The following is a 23019-nucleotide window of genomic DNA, read 5'->3' on the forward strand; positions in this document are numbered from 1 at the left end:
ATATGTCTCAGAGTGTAAACCTGCCACACTCAATACATCCTTTGACTCAGTTCTTTATAGTTATGGTCCTGGTAGAGTGTAAGCAGAGCCAACCACAGCACCCCAAATGTGACAGTTACAGTCCCCTCATATAAGAGAAACACTTTCCTATCCCCTTATTAAGCAGGATGTAAAATGCAGTTCGGTTGTCCTCCTATGTTGCTTTTTGTCTTTGGCTCAAGACAGAGGACAGGAGCCAGGACACCTTCCCTGCTCTTTTCTATTTGATTCCTACTTTTCACTAACTTATAATTGGTATGTTATTAAGAAGTTAGAGACAGATGTATAGCAATTTGACTGCAAGACCAGACTACACAGGGTTTGTTTGTAGTCTGTAACCATAGAAACATGTATATCTGCATGGGGGTTGTAGACCTAAACCAGTAGTAAAGGTTTTCCTTCCCATTAAAACGGTTATCACTAATAAATATTGGTTAAAGGGGTTTTCCAAGATTTTAATACTGATTAACCTATCCAGAGGTATATACTAACAAACACATATGACGTCTTGTGTGTCTCTCCCGTGGTTACTTCTACAGAAGATAATTTCGCTCTGATAGTGAAGCACTGCAAACACTTTGTCTAAAAAAAATTTTTATTATACTCATGAGCGTGGATAAATATATACACATAAAATAAGTCATAAATGAGTCCTTATCAGACTGGAACGGATTACATGGAGTCCAGGAGAAATGGGACTACTTAAAAGGTGCATTATTGAAGGCAACAGAAAATTGCATTAGACTTGTCAGTAAAAGCAAAAAAAGGAGGAGACCAATGTGGTACTCAGCAGAAGTGGCCCAAATCATTAAAAATAAAAAGCTAGCATTTTGTAATTATAAAAAAACCCAGAGCAATGAAGATAAGGAAATCTACAAGATTAGGCAGAGAGAGGCCAAGCAAGTTATAAGAACTTCTAAAGCGCAGGCAGAAGAAAAACTAGCTCAGTCTATGAAAAAAGGGGATAAGACATTCTTCAGATATATAAATGAAAAAAGGAAATTAAAACAAGGAATAACTGAATTAAAAACAAAGGACGGAAGGTATGTAGAAGAGAATAAAGGGCTAGCCGACTGCCTTAATGAATACTTCTGTTCAGTTTTTACAAAAGAAAAAGGAGAAGGACCTCCACTAGAAAGAATGACTATTAAATCGTTTGATGCATGTATCTTTACAGAGGAAGATGTTCTAAGTTTGCTGTCTAAGGTGAAGACAGATAAGTCACAGGGGCCTGATGAGATACACCCAAAATTATTAAAAGAGCTTAGTGGTGAGCTGGCAAAACCGTTAACAGATTTATTTAACCAATCATTAGTAACAGGAGTCGTCCCGGAAGATTGGAAATTGGCAAATGTCGTGCCCATTCACAAGAAAGGTAGTAGGGAGGAATCGAGCAACTATAGACCAGTGAGTCTGACATCAATAGTAGGCAAATTAATGGAAACCCTATTAAAGGATAGGATTGTGGAACATCTAAAATCCCATGGATTGCAAGATGAAAAACAACATGGGTTTACTTCAGGGAGATCATGTCAAACAAATCTTATAGATTTTTTTGACTGGGTGAATAAAATAATAGACGGTGGAGGTGCAGTAGACATCGCATATCTAGATTTTAGTAAGGCTTTTGACACTGTCCCACATAGAAGACTTATCAATAAACTGCAGTCATTGAGCATGGACTCCCATATTGTTGAGTGGATTAGGCAGTGGCTGAGTGACAGACAACAGAGGGTTGTAGTCAATGGAGAACATTCAAAACAAGGTCATGTTACCAGTGGGGTTCCACAGGGATCTGTACTGGGACCGATTTTGTTGAATATCTTCATAAGTGATATTGCAAAAGGCCTCGCTGGTAAGGTTTGTCTTTTTGCTGATGACACAAAGATATGTAACAGGGTTGATGTTCCTGGAGGGAAACGCCAAATGGAAAAGGATTTCGGAAAACTAGAAGAATGGTCAGAACTCTGGAAACTGAAATTTAATGTGGATAAGTGCAAGATAATGCACCTGGGGCGTAAAAACCCAAGGGCAGAATATAGAATATTTGACACAGTCCTGACCTCAGTATCTGAGGAAAGGGATTTAGGAGTAATTATTTCAGAAGACTTAAAGGTGGGAAGACAATGTAATAGAGCAGCACGAAATGCCAGCAGAATGCTTGGATGTATAGGGAGAGGTATAAGCAGTAGAAAGAGTGAAGTGCTTATGCCGCTGTACAGAACACTGGTGAGACCTCACTTGGAGTATTGTGCGCAGTACTGGAGGCCATATCTCCAGAAGGATATAGATACTCTAGAGAGAGTTCAGAGAAGAGCTACTAAACTAGTACATGGATTGCAGGATAAAACTTACCAGGAAAGGTTAAAGGACCTTAATATGTATAGCTTGGAAGAAAGAAGAGACAGAGGGGATATGATAGAAACTTTTAAATACATAAAGGGAATCAACTCGGTAAAGGAGGAGAGCATATTTAAAAGAAGAAAAACTACCACAAGAGGACACAGTTTTAAATTAGAGGGGCAAAGGTTTAAAAGTAATATAAGGAAGTATTACTTTACTGAGAGAGTAGTGGATGCATGGAATAGCCTTCCTGCAGAAGTGGTAGCTGCAAATACAGTGACGGGGTTTAAGCATGCATGGGATAGGCATAAGGCCATCCTTCATATAAGATAGGGCCGGGTTGGGAGTGGCTATGGAGGGTGTTGGATAAATTTGGGGTGAGAGGCTCTTTTAGGGAATACCTTACTCAGCTTTACACAACTCCTATGGCCAGGATAGGCATGCAAGGCTTTCTCTCTGATCCTTTTAGCTTACATAGGGGTACAAGGCAGGGCTGCCCTTTATCCCCCCTATTGTTTGACCTGGCGGTAGAGCCTCTGGTCCGTTTTCTAAACTCGGGCGGGATTTTCGAGGGTATTAAAATAGGTAACTCTGAACTGAAGGCAATTTTTTTTGCAGACGACATACTTCTATTTAGGGTTGTCCCGATACCGATACTAGTATCGGTATCGGGACCGATTCCGAGTTTTCTCGGCGGTACTCATAGTAACATAGTACATAAGGCCGAAAAAAGACATTTGTCCATCCAGTTCGGCCTGTCATCCTACAAGTTGACAAGCCGCCGATACCCCGCCCCGATACATAAATAGAATACTATGGGCGTAACTATGGGCGGGGCCCGGTGCAGTCACTGTACTCTTACACCGGGCCCCGCCGCTCACCGAAGTATTTATAAACGTGAATCCTTATCCTGTTGTTAAGTTGAACTAACGCTGCCCTCTCCCATGTTCCCCTGTATCCCCACAGCACTTACTTAAGCTTCCATAGCAGGCAGAGCAGACGGCAGCAGTAACGTCACTCACTGACGTAGAGCGCCTGCTCCGCCCACTTTATGAGTGAAGCAGGCGGAGCAGGCGCGCGACGTCAGTGAGTGACGTTACTGGTGCCGTCCGCTCTGCCTGCTATGGAAGCTTAAGTAAGTGCTGTGGAGATACAGGGGGATACAGGGGAACATGGGAGAGGGCAGCGTTAGTTCAACTTAACAACAGGATAAGGATTCACGTTTATAAATACTTCGGTGAGCGGCGGGGCCCGGTGTATTGGGGGACACTGTTATGAGGGGGATCTGTGGATGACATATAGCAGTGTCATCCACAGATCCTCCCCATAACAGTTCCATCCACAGATCCCCTATAACAGCACCATCCACAGATCCCCCACCAAATAACAATGCCATCCTCAGATCCCCCCACCCCATAACAATGCCATCCACAGATATCCCACCCCATAGCAGTACCATCCACAGATCCCCATAACAGTGCCATCCACAGATCCCCCATAACAGTGCCATCCACAGATCCCCCATAACAGTGCCATCCACAGATCCCCCATAACAGTGCCATCCACAGATCCCCCATAACAGTGCCATCCACAGATCCCCCATAACAGTGCCATCCACAGATCCCCCATAACAGTGCCATCCACAGATCCCCCATAACAGTGCCATCCACAGATCCCCCATAACAGTGCCATCCACAGATCCCCATAACAGTGCCATCCACAGATCCCCATAACAGTGCCATCCACAGATCCCCATAACAGTGCCATCCACAGATCCCCCATAACAGCGCCATCCACAGATCCCCCATAACAGTGCCATCCACAGATCCCCCATAACAGTGCCATCCACAGATCCCCATAACAGTGCCATCCACAGATCCCCCATAACAGTGCCATCCACAGGTCCCCCATAACAGTGCCATCCACAGATCCCCCACATGACAGTGCGTCATCCACAGATCCCCCAAAACGGTCACATGACATTTAAAAAAAGTATCGGTATTCGGTATCGGTGACTACTTGAAAAAAAGTATCGGTACTTGTACTCGGTCCTAAAAAAGTGGTATCGGGACAACCCTACTTCTATTCATGGGCAACCCTGTGACAGACCTACAGGTAGTTCTGAGCAGCATTGCAAAATTTGGTCAGTTTTCAGGGTTCACGATAAATACAGCCAAGTGTGCGCTTCTACAGCTTGGGAGAGGGGAAAATACATTAAAGCCTGGGAGCACTCTAGAGGGGATACCGGTGGCTAAAGGTCACATTACATATTTAGGTATCAAGATAGGTTCTAGGGCAGATTTATTATACGGCCTGAATTATACCCCCTTATTGAGTAAAGTGACTAGGGAACTGCGAGGATGGCAGAACCTGCCCCTGCCCCTATTGGGCAGAATTCATTTAGTCAAAATGATCAGCTTCTCCAGACTCCTTTATCCTCTCCAGACTTTGCCCTTGCTGATTAAGCATGTAGACATCTGTAGACTTCATGGTGAGGTGACACGCTTTATCTGGAAGGGAAAGAGACCACGTATAGGTCTGAGGAAGCTGATGGCCCTGAAACTGAAAGGGGGAATGAACATGCCAGATGTCAGGATATATAACCAGGCATGTCTTCTTAGACACATTATTGACTGGCTACGCCACACAAGTTTCCACTCTGATTATTCTTTGGAGAGGGAACTTTGCGCACCATGGGATCCCTGCACCCTATTACATACGGCTTTGAGAGCCCTACCCATGCATCTGCGGAATTCGATTATCTTCCGCCACACATGGGCAGCATGGAGAACTATTAGGAAGAGTCTACGACTGTGTCAGGGAGTCTCGAAATACTTACCTCTGTGGGGACATCCGGAATTTGAACAGGGAAGGAGGAATGCTTTATTTGAGGAATGGAAGCAGAAAGGAATACTGACGGCCCAGCAGTTGTTACACAAGAATGAGAATAGATGGTTATCATGTCAGGAGGTTAGGGATGCTTATCACCTGAGTCCTTTTCAAACTATCCAATACTCCCAGGTTAATAAATTCTTAACTGATAGGCTGAGGGATGTCTCTAAGGAAATTGTGACGAATGACTTTGATAAGATAGTAATGAAGGGTACAGGCCCGCAATCCATTTCTCTATTGTACTCCCAATTAAGGTTGATTTTGGGGGACGGACTACCACATCTAGCTTTTCGCCCATGGGCTCGTATATTAGAGGACAACGAGGCAGGGGAGAAGATTCTTAAGGGCTGGTGGGCCATGAGGAATTCAGTCATAAATGAAGTTTGGAGGGACACACATTTCAGGATAATGCATAATGCTATTTACGCCTTTAACCTCCCGGCAGGCCCCAACAGGTTAGACAGGATTACTAGTTGTCCTAAGTGTAAGGTCATGCACACTGATCTATTTCATGGTCTTTGGTCGTGCCCCCGCATACAGGATCTGTGGAATCAGGTGGCACAAATATCTAAGGATAGTTGGAATTTGACGGTCCCGTTGAACCCTATGACCTTTCTCTTTCATTATTGGGAGGAGCTAAAGGATGGAGTCCTTCTGGAGCGGAGACTGCCGACCCTTTTCCATGCACTCTGTATGGTAACTAAGAGGAGCATTTTACAACATTGGCTCCGGCCTTCGGTCCCCTCAAGGGATGACATATTAACATGCCTTAGAGAACTACTGAATCTGGAGCGAGGGGATGTTATGAAACATAAGGAAGGAAAGGGAGGCAAATTTCTAAAGAGGTGGAGAGGCTTTCTGACACAGTTCTTCTCTGACTCAGATATTGAACACATCATGAGACCCTTCACTTTGACAAAATGGTATTTGGAGGAGCAGTTGAAAGGGTCGCTAGGCCGATTGGCACAATAACAGGTTTCCTACAAACACCCACATTGTTACTAATATGATGATATCATTGTTTTAAACCATGTCTGACGAAAGGTATGGCGATTGTTTTGGCAGGAGGATAGTTAGTTTCGAATAGGGGTGGGGGGGGGGAGGGCAATTGAGTTTTCTCAGAGTGGGGGAGGGGGGGGTTATTTTGAAAGGTCAGGAAAATAATTGAAGTGAAGGACAACTTGTTTGGAGTCTCTACTGTATACATAGACATAAATGTCTGTTTTCTGAAAATATTTTGTAACAAATATGCAATGCTTCTGAATTGTACTTTGTATATGTCCTTACTTTTGAAAATAAAAAATTTTCTTGGAAAAAAAAAAAAAGATAGGGCCGGGGGCTATCCATAGTATTCAGTATATTGGGCAGACTAGATGGGCCAAATGGTTCTTATCTGCCGACACATTCTATGTTTCTATGTAAAAAAAAGCCTTGTGCTCATGTCCGACCCGGGTTTCTCTCCAATGCTTCATCATGCTTTACTTGTATTTCTCAAAACAGCTGATCGTCAGGGGTCCTGGGTGTCGGACCCCCACCGATCGGATACTGATGTCCTATCCTGAGGATAGGTTATCAGTATCAAAATCCCAGAAAACCCCTTTAAAAGTAGGTCAAACTAGGTGTCAGAAAAGAACTTGGACTATGACTACATTTCGAGTAATAATGGTGTGTTTTTCTCTACAGTTAATACTCAGAGATGTGGACTCCTTGCTGTATGTTGACACAGACATACTTTTCTTACGTTCAGTGGATGATATTTGGTCCTTTTTAAATGAGTTTAATTCTACTCAGATTGCTGCTATGGCTCCAGAGCACGAAGAAGCACGCATAGGATGGTATAACAGGTTTGCACGCCACCCTTATTATGGAAAGACTGGTATTAATTCTGGAGTTATGCTGATGAACATGACGCGTATACGAAGGAAACACTTTAAGGTAAAGAAATATTGCTGTATGTAGAGGTTTCTCTCTCCAAAAAAAAAAAAAGAGGACATAACTAGTGATTCCATAGTATTTTAGCATATCGGTACAAACAAACATGACCAAAAGTATGTGTAGATCCTTTCTTATTTATGGGTTTGGTCATGTTTGCTGCATCCTTTCTCAAAATTGCATAAAATGAAACATAAGAAGCTCAGAAACAACCAAGTTTGTTTGGTCAGTGCTCCCCTACACAAAAGATATCTACAGCTTTGATGCCTTTTTGCCCAACCTTCACACACCACGCAATGACCCATGCCCTTGTTTTAGGTTGTCTCATTTTAGTAATAAGTGACCAAGCAGGTTCTCATCTTCTATGACAGTCATTGATTCTTTTCGATGTAGTTTGTGTAATATCAGGAGTATAATGCTATATTTCCAGAACGCAGATTACGGTATGTATGTCGGTTTTAACACCATGTCATTGCAGGGGATGGATCTCTTTTTCAGATTATTTAGTATGTCTATGTGCATTCTGGGGCTACTGCTGTGAGATTTGCTCTACACTAACCACACTGACCTGGCGAAACCTTAGTCATAAAAGAACATATTGGTACACACCAGCCTGAGCCACTGAACAAAGTACCTGTCTCGATTTATACTGTCTGTATTTAGACAGGATTAGTACATCGCCCCATTGATTTCTACAGGATCGGGTTCTATTAATTGTGTGGGACATGTACAGAGATGACTGGAGAGGAGGGGTTAAAGGGGTTATACCATGATTGAAAAAATGTAAATCAGACATCATATAGTACTTGACAATACCTTCCTAACAAAGCTAAAACCAGCCCTGTACCTCATTATCTTCAGCCTGACATCTCAGGGGTGCGTCCTTTCTGCTGCAGCTCTCTCCCTGTAACTGTCACAGCTTCTAACAGAACATACGGCAAGTGGCATATTTAACTTAGGCTACTTTCACACTAGCGTTCGGAGCGGATCCGTCTGATGTTTCATCAGACGGATCCGCTCCGATAATGCAGACGTTTGCATCCGTTCAGAACGGATCCGTCTGCATTATTACTTAGAAAATTTTCTAAGTCAGAAAGTAGCCTGAGCGGGTCCGTTCAGACTTTACATTGAAAGTCAATGGGGGACGGATCCGCTTGAAGATTGAGCCATATGGTGTCATCTTCAAGCGGATCCGTCCCCATTGACTTCCATTATAAGTCTGGACGGATCCGCTCGCCTCCGCACGGCCAGGCGGACACCCGAACGCTGCAAGCAGCGTTCAGGTGTCCGCTCACTGAGCGGAGCGGAGGCTGAACGCTGGCAGGCGGATGCATTCTCAGTGGATCCGCCTCCACTGAGAATGCATTAGGGCCAGACGGATGCGTTCGGGGCCGCTCGTGAGCCCCTTCAAACGGTGCGCACGAGCGGACACCCGAACGCTAGTGTGAAAGTAGCCTAAGCACGTCAGCCAGCTCATCAAGACGGACAAAAAAATAAGGAAAAGAACAAACAGCAGGTGGCGCTATGCAGATCCATTTTAGCTCCCTGGCTTTACTAAATTTTTAATTATATGAAATTACAAAAGTATTCAGATCCAGGCGCTGGTTTGGAAAATGTAGAATATGTGTTGTGACCTGACCCCTTTAAGTTTGGGACCATCACCTATTGTCAGTGATGTGATCCTCAGTTATTTGCCTCCCTACCTATAAGGGAGACGATGCCCAGAGCTTTGTAGCAGACTGCTGTGATTCTCCTGCTGAACAGTTCACTTCAGGTGCAGTGCATGTGCTACACCACTACATGACACACTGCCATATACCACCTGGAAACAAGGCAGCAATGCTGTGCAGTTTTGCCATATGGTTCTTGCCCTGCTTGCCACAAACTGCTACTTTTATATTTAATGTCTAGAAAACCTGTCAGCCTATTGTGAGACCAAGGGTCCATTCACACGTCTGTAACGTGTTTTGCAGATCCGCAAAACACGGACACAGCAATGTGCGTTTCGCATTTTGCGGACCGCACATCGCCGGCACTAATAGAATTTGCCTATTCTTGTCTGCAAATGCGGACAAGAATAGGACATGTTCTATTTTTTTCAGGAACGGAATTGCGGATCCGGAAGTGCGGGGCCACAATTCCGTATCCGGGCAGCACATCGTGCTGCCCCATAGAAATGAATGGGTGCAATTCCGTTCCGCAAAATGCGGAACGATATTGCGGACTTGTGAATGGGGCCCAAGGCTACTTTCACACCTGCGCTTTCCCTTTCCACTATTGAGATCCGTCATAGGATCTCAATAGCGAGGAAAAGGCTTTAGTTTCGTCCCTATTCATTGTGAATGGGGACAAAACGGAACCGAACGAAACAGAGTGCACCAGAATGCATTCAGTTCCGTTTGGTTGCGCTTCCATGACGGACACAGCGTTTTTGTGTGCGTCATGGGATTCTGATCAAAACGGATCCGGCATGACACATAATGTAAGTCAATGGTGCCGGATCCGTTTTCTCTGACACACAAGAAAACCGATCCCGCGCCCATTGACTTACAATGGTTTTAGTGACTGATCTGTCATGTCTATTTTAGAGCTAATACAATCGGATCCATTCATAACGGATGCAGATGGTTGTCTTATGATGAAGGCGTTTTTGCTTATCCCTGTCGGAGATAAGAAAAACGCAGATGTGAAAGTAGCCTTAGCTAGTGTGGGCACTGCAGAACTTTACCTACATAAAACGGGAAACAAAAGGAATCACATGGAAAACGAAAAAATTAACCACTAGCCCAAAAAAATGTAAAGGAAATTGATTTAAAGAATATTTTTTTTGGGGGGCACTATGTTCCTTTTAATGACAGCCATAACCTGGCCCTAACACTGATGGGTTGCAACACAAACACTTTGATATGTGTGCCCTATTATCTTTTCTCCTGCTAACAGGGGCCGTATAACTGTGCTTCTGGTAGTTGACTAAAGGCTGTATTTCACTGGCCGACTCGTTAGCGATCATCTTGCAGTGTAATACTGGCTTTCTCCTTCACTGGGCAATTCTGATTTCTAAGCATGCTTTAAGATCAGTGTTTACAGGCAGCAGAACAGCGATCTGCCACCGGCTAACCACTAGACAGTATGGGGACTAGCGATGGCATAGCGATCACTCCTCCCATGCTGTGGAGGAGATCGCTGCATGTAATAGAAGCGGTCTTCTCCGCTATCTAGCAATCAGTTGCCGGGAGGGAATACTTCCCTCCTGACAATCGCTTGCTCAGTCGGCCTGTGTAATACAAGCGTAAGGTGGTGCTATAATAAGATTTTTTAATATCAAGCTTGTGAACTGATTTTCAAGCATAAATGATTATAACTCCTAACGAGACCCTGTTATCAGCTGAGCATTTAGTTTTATCTGGAATATAAATCTGTAGATCTGTAAAAGTGACCACTTCATATCAGCTACGGTTTCATCTTTTTCACCTAGAATGACATGACCACTGTTCGCCTGCATTGGGGGGAAATGCTTATGCCATTGCTGAAAAAGTACAAGCTCAACATAACTTGGGGGGACCAAGACCTGCTGAATATCATTTTTTCCCATAACCCAGGTAAGTTTTAGTTGACATGAAATTGTATATGTGTATGTCTGCCAGGATTCTGGAATCATTTATTGCCATTTTGATTTGGTCTAAGGCTACTTTTGCACTAGAGTTTTTGCTCGATCCGGCAGGGTTTAGCAAAAACGCTTCCTTTACTGATAATACAACCGTCTGCATCTGTTCTGAACGGAACCGGTTGTATTATCATTAATATTGCCAAGGCTGATCCGTCATGAACTCCATTAGAAGTCAATGGGGGACGGATCCGTTTTCTATTGTGGCAGAGATCCGTCCCCATTGACTTGCATTGTGTGTCATGACTGATCCGTCTTGCTCCGCATCCAAGGAATTCAGTCCGCATCATGCTGCGGTTTGCTCTCCAGTATGAGAACGGAGCGTAATGCACTTTGGATCATTTCGTTCTGTTCAGTTATGTTTTGTCCCCATTGACAATGAGTGGGGTCAAAACCCTCTGACGGATCTCAATACCGGAAAGTATTAACGCTGGTGTGAAAGTAGCCCTAAAGGGGTTGTTTCACTTCAGCAAATGCCATTTATCATGTAGAGAAAGTTAATACAAGGCCCTTACTAATGTATTGTGATTGCCTATATTGCCTCTTTTTGATGGTTTGAATAATTTTTCCATTACATTATACACTGCTCGTTTCCATGGTTACAACCACCCTGTAATCCAGCAGAGATGGCCATGCTTGCACACCATAGGAAAAAGCACCAGCCTATGTGAGTTCCCATGGTCTCGGCCACCAGAGAGGTCAGCCCTTTTTCCTATAATGTACAAGCACGGCCACTGCTGATGGATTGCAGGGTGGTCGTAACCATTAAGATGAGCAGTGTATAATGTGATGGGCAAAGGAGACAATATGGACACTCACAATACATTAGTAAGTGCCTTGTATTAACTTTCGCTACATGATAAATGGCATTTGCTGAAGTGACAAAACCCCTTTAACTGTGCTAGGGGAAAGTATCTGTTCTGTCCAGACAGGAAAGTGATTTTGGGGCCCTGCTTCCCAAGGTTATTCACTTATATATATTTTTTTCATGGCTCTTTAAAAAAAAAGAAAAGAAAAAAGTCCCACAGTGACAGAGGAGAAGTTTGAACTTTGCAGTGCACGATATGTGTGGAAAGATGTATTACCTGACAGCAATGAACTTTTAAAGGGCTTTTGTCACCAGAATCATTGTAATAAAACAGGCTGACCTATTTCGTACGCAGGTCAGGAGAAGCAGGTAGTCTTGCTCCCATCCTAATCTATGGCTTTTTTCTAAGAAAACTGAACTTTTAATATATGCAGATGAGCCTCTAGAAGCAACAGGGGCGTTGCCATTACTCCTAGAGGCTCCGTTCTCTCTTCTGCTCCGGCACCCCCTACACTGTGACAGGGCCAGGCATTGTAAATGTCCTCACGCCTGGCCCTGACTTCGCCTAGTCTTACACTACGTTGTGCTCTTTAGTACCCAGAGCAGATGCAGTACAGAGGAAAATTGCCCGCGAGGCCTCTCTCCTGTACTGCGCCTGCGCTGGATTCTGGAGCACACGGCAAAGACGCAATACTAGAAGTCAGGGCCAGGCGTGACGTTTACACTGCCTGTCCCTGTCAATCAAAGTGCATAATGGAGTCTCTAGGACTGATAGTAACGCCCCCATTGTTCCTAGAGGCTTCTTTGCATATATTAAAAGTTCAGTTTTCTCAGAAATAAAGCCGTAGATGGAGATGGGAACAAAACTGCTAGCTTCTGCTGACCTTTACAGATATCGCAGGTCAGCCTGTTTCACTACAATGATTCAGGTGACAGAAGTCCTTTAAGTCATTGAAATGTCTTGCAAACATGTTGTAATAAGATTGTTGTCTTATAAGGCAGTGGTCCCCAACCTTTTTTGCACCAAGGACCAGTTTCATTCAAGACAATTTTCCCAGGGACCGGGAAGGGGGCAGGGTTCTTGGGCGGGGCTTAGGGGTGGGCGGGGCTTAGGCGGTGCTAGTCGGCGCTGACTGATTCACTCGCATAACACAAAGTGCATATTAAAATATATAACACTGTATAATGACTATATAAACTGACTATGGTCTCTGCTGCACTGGTCTCTGCTGCACTGGTCTCTGCTGCACTGTACCGTATTTTTCGCCCTATAAGATGCACCTAGGTTTAGAGTAGAATAATAAGAAAAAAAATATTTTTCATTACACCTCAGTTCAGACCAGCAATCAGACCCCCAATGTCCCAATGTTAATCAGACCTCAGATCAACCCCCCAACCTTTAGCCATCTTATCAGCCCCCATGTCAGCCATCAGCCCTTATGTCAGCCCCCAGGTCAGCCATCAGCCCTTATGTCAGCCCCCAGGTCAGCCATCAGCCCTTATGTCAGCCCCCAGCGCAAATAAAAATAAAAAAACACTTACCTCTCCTTCTCCTGGTCACCATCGCGATCCTCTTCACCCTGCTGTCAACTGTGTATCGCATCACACAGTGTGAGGTCAGAGCGACCTCACGCTGTGCGCAGTCCTGCATAGCCGAGCCGAGGACCAGGAAGCGGTGAGTACAGATCCTTCACCGCTTCCTGGTCCTCCTGTACTAATGAAGCGCTTCCATAATGGAAGCGCTTCATAAGTACCGTGTTAAAGATGGCCCTGATCGCCACGGCCCGGCAAACAATCTACCTGGACCCGGTCCTGGGCCGCGGCCCGGCGGTTGGAGACCGCTGTTATAAGGAACTTAGACTGTGAGCCCCATTGAGGACAGTGTGATGCTAATGTCTGTAAAGCACTGCGGAATATAGTAGTGCTATTTAAGTGCATCAAATAAATAACTGGAGGATATTAAGATCTACTGCCAGACAGTAGGATAAATTCTGGATCTCTGGTGACCTTCATCAGGCTGAGGCTCTGTTGTCATCGCATTCCATCTGCACATTTGAAGGGGGCCACAGGCAATTGTTCCAGGCAATGCATACGTCTGGCAACAGTAAAAAAAAATTGTATCCACTGGTACTGGAAAAGCATAGCCAATTATTTGCAGGGTACAAAAAACTGCATGCCCCCAAATTTATGCCCAAAAAACTCTCATTCAGCATTTGTTTGGTGAATCGTAGTCTATGGACAAGTCAGCATATACAATGTGTAGTACTTGCCCCATAGGTTTAGCAAATGTATGCTTTGTATCTCTGTTCTGCATAATATGTTGAGTAACTTTGGAAATACTTTGCTGTACTGATCTACTATTCTTCAGTTACAGCCTGTCGTATAGCCCAGAGCTGCATTCACAATTCTTCTGTTGCTACTGAAATCATTCTGCATTGTGCCAACATTTTACTAGCTAGGCTCGAATAATACTTTGCTATCTACTGCATTCTGGGAGATTAGTCCTGTGCCTATATAAAACCACACCTGCAAAACAGCAGAACATCTTCTATATAGACACTGAACCAGCAGGGGATGCTGAATTATCTGTGTAGAACTAAGTGTTTTATTTTTTCCTTCCTTACAACAGAAAGTCTGTATGTCTTCCCTTGCCAGTGGAATTACCGTCCTGATCACTGCATCTATGGAAGCAATTGTAATGAAGCTGAAGATGGAATTTTTATCCTTCACGGGAACAGAGGTGTATACCATGACAATAAGCAGCCAGCGTTTAGAGCTGTATATGAGGCACTGCGAAATGTAAGGCTCAGCGTTTCATCATTTCTACAACCGTTTCATTATAGAAGTCTTGTTAATAAGTGCTTTTATTATAATATATTGGACATACTGTATTTGTTAACCCTTAGTGGAACACAGACTATAGGAATCAAAAAAATATTTAATCAAGAACATGTCCCATTCTGTTTACTTTACTGGGAGCAGAATGTAATGGTAGTAATATACTTTCTTGTTTGTGGGCAGCATTCAAAGCGGTATAGAAGCTGACCTTTTTGAATATTGCTTTCCAAGGAGGATCAGTTCTCGTATTCCACCCCCTTCCTATTGCAGTCTTCTCATGCATCAGTTCCTTGGAAAGCAATATTTCAATTTGCTTATCTTCTCGGACAAGGTGTACATAGGAAGCAGGAACAACATAGTGACATCCTGCACTGTTTTTTCATTGATCATGCACAATACTTTAAAAGCACATTGCACAATCATTAAAGAGGTATTCCATAAAAAAAAAAAATGTCAGATGCCTAAGAAGTGGTAAAAAATATATAAATAAATAGCTTATTCTCACCTTTCCGATTCCCTAGCGCTGCAGTTTCTCTGGTGTCTGAGTCCCTCTGTGCCCAACTTGATGCACCACTCTTGACATGGCAGGAAATACCTGGGAATGTTGCTCCGCCAATCATTAGCTGAGGCGGGTCATTACTGCAGTCAGTTATTGACTGAGTGGCATTAACAGCTGTTGTCTTCCATTTTGAGCGAGTGGCAGGAAGTGGGTACAGCGGGGATGCAGGCACTGTCAGAACAGCAGCGCCAGGGAATCGGCAAGGTGAGTGTAAGATTTTTATTTCCTAAAGGCTATGCACGCCTTTTGGAGGGATTTTTTAATGATTGCATTTAACTTATTTTTGGCTTAAAAATCATATTTTCAATTGGCATTTATTAAAAAATATTGAGCCATTCTGTGTGACTGGCACTTTCACTTTGTGCCGGTCATCTAATAAACCTTATCTCTAAACTACTGAGAGGACATAAACACTTTATTTAAGCCACATTCTTATCAGCAAGATAAGGATTGAGCGTTAATGAGTGTTTATAATGTCAGAGAGCAGAAATAAGGAACCCGTCAGCTCCTCAGATGACGGAAAAGACAAAAAATGCACAGGTTGCTAGAGCATGTCCGCTCTGTACAGAAAAAAGGAATCCATATTGTTAATAAAGACCAATTAAAAAAAATATGATTTTTAGCCAAAAATAAGTACAATGCGATAATAAAAAAAAAAAGGTGTACATAGCCTTTAATTTATTTATGATTTTTTTTTTTAATCTTTTTGGTCCAACTTATTATTTTTTTTTACTGCAATATCCCTTTAAGGAAGTGGTAAGAGTGCAGGGGGTCTAGTACTGCCAGGCATCTTTAGGCTGAGTTCACATGGGCGAGTATTCCGTGCGGGTGCAATGCGGGAGGTGAACGCATTGCACCCGCACTGAATACCGACTCATTCATTTCTATGGGGCTGTTCACATGAGCTGTGATTTTCACGCATCACTTGTGCGTTGCGTGAAAATCGCAGCATGCTCTATATTCTGCGTTTTTCACGCAACGCAGGCCCCATAGAAGTGAATGGGGTTGCGTGAAAATCGCAAGCATCCGCAAGCAAGTGTGGATGCGGTGCGATTTTCACGCACGGTTGCTAGGAGACGATCGGGATGGAGACCCGATCATTATTATTTTCCTTTATAACTTGTTTATAAGGGAAAATAATAGCATTCTGAATACAGAATGCATAGTAAAATAGCGCTGGAGGGGTTAAAATAAATAAATAAATAATTTAACTCACCTTAATCCACTTGATCGCGGAGCCGGCATCTCCTTCTGTCTTTATTTTAGGTGTGTGGAGCAACAGGACCTGTGGTGACGTCACTCCGGTCATCACATGATCCATCACATGATCCATTACCATGGTAATGGATCATGTGATGACCGGAGTGACGTCACCACAGGTCCTGTTGCTCCACACAGCTAAGATGAAGACAGAAGGAGATGCCGGCTCCGCGATCAAGTGGATTAAGGTGAGTTAAATTATTATTATTTTTTTAACCCCTCCAGCGCTATTTTAGTATGCATTCTGTATTCAGAATGTATTATTTCCCCTTATAACATGGTTATAAGGGAAAATAATAGCAATCTACAGAACACCGATCCCAAGCCCGAACTTCTGTGAAGAAGTTTGGGTTTGGGTACCAAACATGCGCAATTTTTCTCACGCGAGTGCAAAACACATTACAATGTTTTGCAAGCGCGCGGAAAAATCGCGCTTGTTCCCACAACGCACCCGCACATTTTCCCGCAACGCCCGTGTGAACTCAGCCTTACTGCTGACTATAAGATGCAGGGACATTTTAGCAAGATTTTCTTTTTTGCTAACCAGTGCATCGTCCAAATAGTCATTGGTCTCTTTGATTCTGTACAGTAAATAGGGTTAGATGTACAGAATGATGTCATTACATTGTTTCTGACCTGCTTAACCCTTCTTACAAGGTTGGGCTCTTTTATTTGAAGGCAGTTTCTGTTGTCACAGGTCTTATGAGCCATGCTAAGGAACTAGTAGCATCCAGTTAGATGCTTGCTGCGGTTGGATGTGTTGGATTGGTTGCTATGGGCAACACAACTGCTATCCTTTGTTTAGGATTTTATTTAAAGGGGTTGTCTGAGTGTTTAATACTGATGACCTATCCTCTGGATAGGTCATCAGTTTCGGAACGGTGGGGGTCCAACACCCAGGAACCCCGCCAATCTGCTGTTTGAAGAGAGCACCACAATGTCCTCCTAGGCCAGAGACGTCACGTTTATTAATTACATGGCCTATTTGATGTTCAATCAAGTGAATGGGGATAAGCAATACCAAGAACAGCCGTTATTTAATGGATGGGGCTGTGCTTGGTAAGCTACGAGGAGGTTGGGGCACTCACCGAAGCGCCATGACCTCTTCAAACTGCTAATCGGCAGGTGTGCTGGGTGTTGGACCTTCACCGACCACATACTGATGATCTATCCCGAGGAAATGTGATCCATATTAAACACTCGGACAACCCCTTTAATATGACGTTAATGTAGTGCATATCTTATTGAAGCACTGAATGCTAAATCCAGCACTCGGCCTCATCCAAACCAGTCCCATTGAGGTCTCTGCGAGAGTAATGATGCATGCTCCTTGACGCTTCTCAATGAGCGTCTAGTGTAATCATGCCCTCATGAAGAACTACCTCTGTAATTTCATATAGTTCTCCAGTCTGGGAATACCAGGAGAACTTGGCCGGGTTATTTGCCAACTTTCCAGAGGTTATTACGTGAAATGTATGCATGGTTTTCAGCCAAGCAGCTCTAATTTCTTTCTTTCAAGCTACGAGTAAGCCTTCTAATAACCAATTTATTACTTGTAAACCCACCGATGAGTTGTAAAATTGGCTGGCATTCATTGCAATATAAGAGGCTGTCTTGTATATAACCTTCAAAAATCAATACTATATTTTAATGGTGCTATATAACTGCTGTCATGTGGATGTAAAAATGAAAAAGTGGACTTATGGGGATGTGAGGTTGCTCTGCATTCACGCAAACGGTTTCCATAAAATTCTTTTTTTAATGCTTAGAGGAATCTGTCCTCTTCCCTTGGAAGATGACCTTTCTGTATCAGGCTTGTAAGCTTTTATTTTTCTTTGCAGTGTAGGTCGTGCTTTCTGTTCATTTATGTGCATCCTCCCTCCCTTTTTATAGAAAGTTTGTGCGCACAAAGAGTTAAGTTCATTACTGCAGTACCATGGTGGAGACTAGTAGAAAATGAATTTTTAATGCTGATTGGTATTGGCATACATAGTGATTTTTCAGCCACTACGAAGCAATTAACCTGCGTCTTGTGATAAACTGTTTGTGTAATGAGCAGTTGCAAACACGTTTCTTAACGCAATCTGTTTTGATCTGTATTGATTTTAAGAATTTAGCAGCAGCAGGTTGAATATTTCATCTACCCCTGTAAATATCCCTGTGATTTCATTTTACTGAGGGCTGCTAAGTCTGACTTTCAGGAGAGGGTAGTCGATGATCATTTTAGTAAATCTTCACTCCCGGAATTCCTTGGCAGTGAATTTGTGTTACTGTTAAGTCAGACATTACCAAACCCTTCACCAAAGTTAGTGCAAGGAGTAGGCTTGAGCGACTTGACCTTCGGATGATAGATCCAAAGTCGATTCATTCAAATACTTCGACTTTAATGCTATTTCTGTATAGCATTAAATGTATTGGCTCCGTGGAGCCAAAGTTCTCGCCCGAAGTTGAGCGAGACTTCATTTAAGTCCTAATGTATGCATAATTGCATATTGAAAAACGATTTAAAATATCGATCAGAAGTAGGCTTCGGTACCGAGGTACCAACCAGTACCAAAGCCCACTTCGGTTTGCTATTTTAAATTGTTTTTCAATATGCAGATATGAATGCTGTAGTAATTCACCAAAGTGGGCAATATGAACTTTGCCTCCACGGAGCCAATACATTTTACTGCTTCAGGGTACTTTCAAACTCTCGTGTGGTGCGGATACGTCACGGATCTGCAAAAAACGCTTCCGTTCAGATAATACAACCGCCTGCATCCGTTCAGAGCATTGTGTGTCAGGACCGTTCCGTTTGCCTCCACATCGTCAGGCGGACACCAAAACGCTGCAAGCGGAATGGTGACGGAACTGATGCATTCTGAGCGGATCCTTATCCATTCAGAATGCATTAGGGCAAAACTGATCCGTTGTGGACCGCTTGTGAGAGCCCTGAACGGATCTAACAAACGGAAAGCCAAAACGCCAGTGTGAAAGTAGCACAAACCGCATTTGAACAAATCGGCTTTGATTCGCTCAAGCCTAGTGGGGCGTGAAATGGCACATGTAAATAGGTACTGGACAAGTTGCTGGAGTGATTTTAGTACTGTACATTTGCACGGAAAAGCGGAAAATGACTTTTTTTTAAAATAGAAATTGACATGTCTACTATGAAAAGTAAATTTATTCTTGAATTCTAGGTATAATGAATATTTTGTGTGCTTGATGGCAAACCTGGCTCGAAAATAACAGCTCAACTTTGGGGGTATTGGTGAAGGGAAAATGAATCTATCAGATTCAATCAAATCATCTCGGAGATTACCATTACATTATAGTGGTGACAGCTGTATCCTGTTACCCACTGGTCTTTCTTTCGGGAAGCAGTGAAGATGTTTAGTCTTGTCATGATTCATAACAGTAATCCTTTTCTTTTTCTTTTTTGTCTTCTTTTTCTTCTATAGTTCTCATTTGGAGATGACGTCGTCCATTCTTTGTTGCTTCCTTTAGAACTGGAATTGCAGAAAACAGAGCACACCTACTGTGGCAGGATACATAAACTCTTCACAAAGCAGCTTACCAAAAGCATTCATGACTTTTATACTAGGCGATCAAACGTAAGGTGATGCTTTTGGCTGAGCGACATTGTGTGTGAACTAAATGGGATCGCACAAAGAAAAGAGCCACAGTTGATCATACGCTTCTGTTCATAGGAAGCACTACATGCTGTGTACTTTTACTGGAAAGCGTTATGGCCATTTATCAGAACCGAGCAAATGCTTTCAAAGCATCCGACTCTGTTTGCATAGTACTGTACAAGGGTCAGAGTTTGTGGTAGGTTTTCTACATCTAAAGGAGCTTTGGGATAATGTTTTGTAGCTTGCATTCAAGCCACATGTAGGGTATCAGCAGTTTTTATACATCAACCTTAGTAACACTTATGTTCTGATCCTGAATTAATAATATTTTATAATATTCTGTATGACTGAGCCGTCTGAACTATCGACTAAAGTTAACCCAGTCATGGCGAGGAACGTGTCACCAGTCCTATTGGTGGGCGAGACATTTGCCTGTCCTCACACCCCCAATGTCAGTTTCACTGCCCCCTCCACACTATGAAATAGAGCATTGAGCAGAGATTTCCCAACTCTTCCTAAAATCATTTGGATTGGGACAAATACTGGTGAAGTACATGGGTGACCTGCATGGGAATTCCTTAAATGTGTATCTTCTGAAAGTTTAAAAAAAAAGTTTTGCTGTGTGTCCTGACTAGCCTCCTTGCCCCTACATTACCTTGTGCTATCTTGTGTTAAGGACTTTAGAAGTTTGAGAATCACTGCTTGCCATTGTCATATCAGCTGGAGCAGTGTTCTTCAACCTGTGACCCTCCAGCTGATCCAAAACTACAACTCCCATCTTGCCCTCACAGCCTGCAGCTGTTAGGGCATCATGAGAGTTATAGTTTTGCAACAGCTGGATACCCATAGGTTGGAGTTCACGGAGCTACAGTTTAAGATTTAATATGTAATGAGGTTATGCCATGATTGATTTAAAAAATGAAAATCCGACAAAATATAGTACATGACGATCCCTTTCAAAGGCTTCATTCACACGTCCGTGGAACACTGTCCGTGAGATACCGGACTGGCTTAATGCAGGAGCGCACAGCGTCATTGGTTGCTATGACGCCATGCGCTTTGTGCCGCCGCCGCAGTACAGGAATACACTCGTATGATGTATACGGACGTGTGGATGAAGCCTAACAAAGCTAGGACTTGACCTGCTAGATTATCTTCAGGCTGCCAGCTCAGGGGCATGTCTTTTCTCAGTTGGTGTGCCCTTTCTGCTGCAGCCCTCTCCCTATCACAGATCCGGAGGCATGTCCTTGTTCAGTGGGCGTGTTCTTTTCCTGTAACTGTCACAGCTTTTAACAATAGATATTGCTTTTGGCAGTTGAAGGATTGAACTGAGCATGTGTGACCACCTCAGGAGGTGTACCCGCACATTGCCATACAGATTAAACACCAGGGGGTGCCATTATAATGAAGTAAAGAGAATGTCTCACAACTGGAGCATTTTTATAAAAGAAAATAAATAGCAAAAATACATTTTCATGCTGAATTATATTAAAGTAAAATTTAATAGTTGCCCAACCCCTTTATTTTAGGTTCTGTAATGTGGGGATTTTTGGAAATGATAGCTATGTTATCATACAAAGACTGATCATGAGAGTACAAATGTTCACAATCTTTTGTGTCTATGACAGCAAAAGAGTTCTGGGACACAGAAATGAATTTTGGAGATAAGGAAAACGAGAATTGTAAAGGATAAATAAGAGGAATTCTTTGGTAGACTTTTGGTAAAAGAGAAAGGCTGTCCAGTCAGCACATTACTATAGTCCCCTTTGAGGTATAGATGGCTCCTGTATTCTCTTGCACTAAGACTCTTTGCACTAGGGCATGTTTGGAGATTTCCCCAGGACTACTCCACCCTATTACTCCCCTTCCATTTATAATGGGTGTGAGTTAGGAAGCTTTGTACATATGTTTTAATGTTTGTTTTTAGTTGTTACAAATTTTATATGTTCAGCTTTAAAAGGGCATTCTCATCTCCGACATTCATGGCATATCCCCGATTATGCCATAAATGTCTGACAGATGTGGGTCCCACCTTTAAAGGGTACCTAACCTTTCAAAAAACTTTGCATTAATCAATAATACTGTGTGGGTACATGAAGAATAACATCATTTCAAACCACTAGTTTTCCCCTGTGCATTCTGCATGTCTAATTTGCAGTTCTACCAGAGATGGTGGAGACTAGCTCCAATCCACTTCCCACAGGAAGTAGAGGAGAATCTGCTTCCTAACCCTCTCTTAGGCCCCTTTCACACAAGCGAGTTCCACGCATTGGACTCACAGCGTGTGTCAGCGAGAGCACCCGTCATGACCTCCCAGCACTGACTGGGTCGCATAGCATTATATTGATGTATGATGCTATGTAACCCTTAGACGACTGGAATATATTGTATAACACTGACATAATGCTTTCAGGACGGGTGCTCTCGTTGACGCACGCTGCGATTACAATGCTAAACACAACTTGCTTGTGTGAAAGGGGCCTTACTCAATTCACTCAGAAGCAGCCACAGGGTCATGGAAGACATTACAGAGAAGTACTGACTTGTATAGTTGTGAATAAAACACTTGTGCTGAGATATAAACTTCCTATTTAACTTCAGCAGTATCTTTCTCTTCTGTTTCACCCTGCTCGTGCTCACTCCTCGCCTCTCCATAGACTTGTATTGACATCTGTAATATGAGGCTTCTGTGAGCTGCTTCTTCCTGTACATGTTCAGGTAGCAAGGGGGGGGGGGGGGTTTGAGCAGATGATAACATGAGAAGTAGACATTCCTCTCTGATAAGACATATTAAAAAGTTTCTTAGGGTCACTTGTACTCTGGATTTATGCAAAGTTGTGTGAAAAGTTAGTGACCATTAAGTCATTTATGGCATATCCTTTAGATATTTCTGTGTCTGAGATGGGAATACCCCTTTAGCATTCATTTCCATTGCATTCATTACAGTAGCTGTAAAGCTTTAACATGATAATGCATAACCAATTTCTTCCATTGCCAATGGTCAACAATGTTATATCTGTTAAACTGTGCCCATTCCTCCTTATATTAGGGTGGAAACATACCCAAT

General features: G+C 43.0%; 1 protein-coding gene across 2 annotated transcripts in view; it reads left to right on the plus strand.

The window, feature by feature from the left end:
• The window catches only part of GXYLT1 (glucoside xylosyltransferase 1), a 58008-nt gene extending 36015 nt beyond the window's left edge, over positions 1-21993 (plus strand). For both annotated transcript variants that reach the window (XM_040410852.1, XM_040410853.1), the window contains 4 exons: positions 6958-7209; positions 10682-10805; positions 14308-14477; positions 19779-21993. In XM_040410852.1, the coding sequence (XP_040266786.1) occupies positions 6958-7209; positions 10682-10805; positions 14308-14477; positions 19779-19940 (708 nt within the window). In that variant the 3' untranslated portion in view covers positions 19941-21993. The remainder of the gene's footprint in view (positions 1-6957; positions 7210-10681; positions 10806-14307; positions 14478-19778) is intronic.
• The last annotated feature ends 1026 nt before the right edge of the window (positions 21994-23019 follow it).

The sequence above is a fragment of the Bufo bufo genome, chromosome 1 (assembly GCF_905171765.1).
Source record: "Bufo bufo chromosome 1, aBufBuf1.1, whole genome shotgun sequence".
NCBI classification, from domain to species: Eukaryota; Metazoa; Chordata; class Amphibia; order Anura; family Bufonidae; genus Bufo; species Bufo bufo.